Source organism: Nannospalax galili, unplaced genomic scaffold (genome assembly GCF_000622305.1).
Source record: "Nannospalax galili isolate Female #2095 unplaced genomic scaffold, S.galili_v1.0 scaffold102, whole genome shotgun sequence".
In the NCBI taxonomy this organism is placed as follows: Eukaryota; Metazoa; Chordata; class Mammalia; order Rodentia; family Spalacidae; genus Nannospalax; species Nannospalax galili.
The window spans coordinates 14,976-18,923 of record NW_008351958.1 but is presented as its reverse complement, the minus strand read 5'-3'; the positions used below and the strand labels follow the sequence as shown (position 1 = coordinate 18,923).

The 3,948-nt window shown below is 44.9% G+C and overlaps 1 protein-coding gene across 1 annotated transcript in view; it reads right to left on the bottom strand.

Annotated features, from left to right (window-relative positions):
- Sulf1 (sulfatase 1) overlaps nt 1–2,887 on the bottom strand; it is a gene marked incomplete in the record, with an annotated part of 77,851 nt that extends 74,964 nt beyond the window's left edge. The window contains 3 exon segments of the mRNA XM_029553996.1: nt 1,964–2,187; nt 2,503–2,575; nt 2,870–2,887. Coding sequence (XP_029409856.1) covers nt 1,964–2,135 — 172 coding nt within the window.
- Between the last annotated feature and the right edge of the window lie 1,061 nt (nt 2,888–3,948).

The window sequence follows — 3,948 nt, the reverse complement described above, 5'->3', positions numbered from 1 at the left end:
TTAGCTAAAAGAAGGAAGCAACTCAAATTTCCAACAGTAAACAAATGATTAAACAAAATGTGGTATGATATATTTGCAATAGAATATTACCCAGCCTTAGAAAGAAAGGAAATTCTGACATCTGCCACAGAATGGCTGGCCCCAGAAGATGTTATGCCACGTGGAATGAGGCTGATTCCAAAAGACAAATATATGATTCTGCTTACGAGATCCCTAGAGTACTCAGGTGTGAAGCACCTGGACTGGTCATGAAGAGCAGGTAGTGCTTCTCCAGGGAGAGAAAGGGAAAAGAGTTAGTGAGGGTAAGACTCAGTAGAGGTGAGGGAGTGGCATCCGCCAGACACAGACACCTCTAGTAAGTGAAAGCTGCTTCTTAAAGCAGAGTGAGGTGTGGAGAAATGGAAATTGCCTTAGAGAACAGCTGGGGCTGGGAGACTGGCAGGGAGGAAGGGTTAGTGCTGCTGGCCAACGGGCATCACACAAGTGTAACCAGATCAGACACTCCAAGAACGGTGGGTGGAAAGCACAGGGGAGGACAAAGTACCTGGACACAAGCAAGCTTTAGAGATCTCAGCTGTAATGAGAGGGCCAGATGTGAGCAATGTTAAGGAAGGAAGTTAGACGTGCGTCCTGCATTTTCATGTCCTATAAGTGGATGAGGACATTTAAACTGCCAGGTACATACATTATATAGCTGTATGTATAAGACTTCCATTCTGGCAGAAAACCTGAAAATCAATATACTTTTTCTTTTTAAAATGTGAAGTGAGAGAGCAGACTCAACAATGTTGGCCCCCATTGTCCTTCAGAACATTGTCTTCCAGCTTTACTCCAGGAATGAATTTCCTTCTGATTCTACGGTTTGCCTTCAGGCAGGAAAACAAAGTCCCTTTCCAGGCAGATCAGATTCCACCATGAAAGGTTTGCTCCCCAAGACCAAATCACAGGAGCTCCCAAAAGAGTCCTCCCCGTGGTCAGGTTGAATAGGATGGGTAAACACAGCTGAGCCACGCCCCAGAGCAAGGAATGGGGGTGTAGGAGGAGCTGCTATGAGAAGTGACAGTGACAGCCTGCAGGACAAACTTTTCATCTGTCCTGGGGTATGCTGGGAGATCCTGGCTATGAGCTTATGGACAAGACCCTGGGGCCGGACCATTAAAGACATCGAGAAGATGAGAAACCCAGTGGGAGGTAAGTGGAAACCACTATATCCACCTTGGCACACTTTTTTTTGAGTGCTCTAGAATGAAGCCAGGAGAGCCAGTTCCAAAAGTATATTCTCCAGGTTGGGAGCAGGTGCATCACTACAAGGCTATGCATATGCAGAACACGGCAAGTTTCAGTTCCCTAACAGATACTATAAAAAGCTGTGAATTTGATAAATACTCTATAACTCACCATTGAAAATTCCTTTAGTATCAATCTTTCATGCCCATTGCACACAGTCACGCTCTCATATACTTTAATACAACTCCACTTCTGTATTGTATAAGTTAATAGACTTTTTTCTTTTTACTTTTTTCATTTCGTATCTGCTTAAGACAGTGTCATGTTTCTCAGGCTGGCCTCAGACTCACTATGTAGCAAAGGATGACACTGAACTCTTGATCCTCTTGTCTCTAGTGCTGAGATTATCCAAGCGTGCTACCATTCCTCCCTTGCTAAGTTTCTTGACTCAGAGTTTGTAAGGTACAAGATCAAGCCCTTTGCCTCTACAGCTTCCTAGGACTACTGCAGTCTCTCCTCCTTGGCCTCTCTCCAGATTGTTTTAAAAGCCTAACATCAGAAAAGTAATGTTGAAGCAAACTAAGTCCTTTATGATCAGCATGAGTTCACTGTATAAACCAGGTGATTGCTAAAGGCACCAATCCCCTAAACGCCCACTGAGTGTCTCTGATCTGCCTGAGAATCTGAAAAGCATTTGAACATAAAAGAATGCCAAGTGAAAAATCCAGGGTCTCAACCAGCTCCACATCCTGGTCATCAGTCAGCACAAGAATGATGTTGGGTCGGATGTTCTTTCGTTCCTGCTGGATCCTTCCTCTGAACCTCGGGGACCGCACAGTCGAACACAGGTACCCGAGCAATTCTGTGCCCAGGATAGCCAGCAGCAGAGCCCAGCAAGGAGACTTCATTGTATGTGGTCCAATGCTGCAAAGCTGACAAAGTGTTTCCCTCTTCTGAGTGCTGGTGGTTGTGGGGTGGGAGGTGTCAGGAGTAAAATGGAAAGGGAGAAATGAAAATGAATTCCAAACCCCAAATACAGTTGCAGAAAAAGAACTACGAATAAGCCAGAGCTGACACACGGCTGGCAGTACGGGTCTGTGCATGAATGAGAAGCAGCAAACCCTCACTAGCTTTGGTAGGTTTTTAAGTAGGTTATTTTGCAAAATCACTTATGTCCTTTATTCTCGTTCCAACTTTCCCTATTTCCATTCATCGTCAAAGTGTAATTTTCAGCACAGCTCAAACGTGTAAAAGCTTCCTGACAAGAGCTAATACCTTGAACTAGGGATCCTGGTCGAATAATTAATTTCTAGACTCCAAGGTTTTCACAGCATCTGCAGATGGTACCCTAGAAAGGGGAAGGGGAAAAATACAAAGCCAACATCAGTCAAGGGTTTCAAAACAGGCTTGTGATCTGAAGTAGTCTTGAAGCAGCACACTGTATGTGTAGATAACATATCTTTCCTTCTCTTCTTAAAGAAGAGCTAATAAATGGGTCATAATATTTCTATTTCCTAAAGAGCTGCATTGTACAGTGGTCAGTGCATCCTGTCTGCTCACACCATAACGGTTCTTTAAACATCCCCGACTAAGCGACTTGCGTATGGGGAGCAGGGTGTCCTGGGGGAGAGCATCAACTCACCTGCATCCTTTACTATCTACCAAGCAGAATGAAATGCAAAGCTGTCATTTGTTGTCTCCATTATGTCACTCGTTACCCAAGAGAGTCATCTCTGCTGACAAAGACTTCTTAATGAGTTAGTGGCAGAAAGAACCAACTTTTCCAGCCCTACAGATGCTCCAAACTGTCCCCATCAATCACAGGAGGCAAGGTGTTTCCTTTCCTGCTGGTGCGGCTGGTCCTTCCGTTCAGTCCCTGGTTCTCACACTGGTGCCTAAGAGGACAGAGTCCCCTCCAGCTGTCAGTCATCAGCCTGACGGTGGACAGGACACGGTTCGGAGTGGCTAGCACAGCGTTTGCTCTGCTGCAGCGGATCTTAGCCTGAAAAGTGAGGTGCCTGATTGGCTCAGAGGCTGAAGGTGAGGGGCTGCCTTTAGAAAATAAATGAAATCCGGAGGGCAGTGCAGCAGAAATCTTTACAAAGCTGCATGGAAGGTGACTTCCGAAAGGGTTGGGCAAATGTCCTTCTGTTTTGGAACACTAATCTGTAGAAAGCTTGTCTCTCAGACTTCTTAGAGAAAGCAAAGGGCTCATTTTTTTTTTTTAAATCCTCCTCTATTTTGCTTTGAGAGAAGCTTTTCATGAAGTTAATTAGATAGCAGCCCACTTCATCAGTCGCTCAGTCCCCACACCTGAAGATCTGTATTTTGATGTGCAACAGTAAACTGGCAGATGATAAATTTATAAGCAGGAGTGGGTGGGGGAAAATGTCACAGAACAAGAGAGGGGTTCCCTCTCTCAGGCTGGCGTTCTCAGCTCTGGAAGGGAGCGGGGGCAACAAAGGAAAAAACAATATAGACTGTTCTTTAGGTACACACATGTAGATGCTCCTATTATTTTAAAACTTTATGAGCTGTTTGGTACACAGTTCTAATGTTTCTTACTCTGCAGCCTATAATTACACTTCTGTGGAGCGTGTGTATGAGCGAGAGAGAGAGAGAGAGAGAGAGAGAGAGAGAGAGAGAGAGAAAGAGAGAGAGAGAGGGAGAGATTGGCTCAATACTCAGCAAGGAGTACGTTTCTCAATAGAAACCTGATGT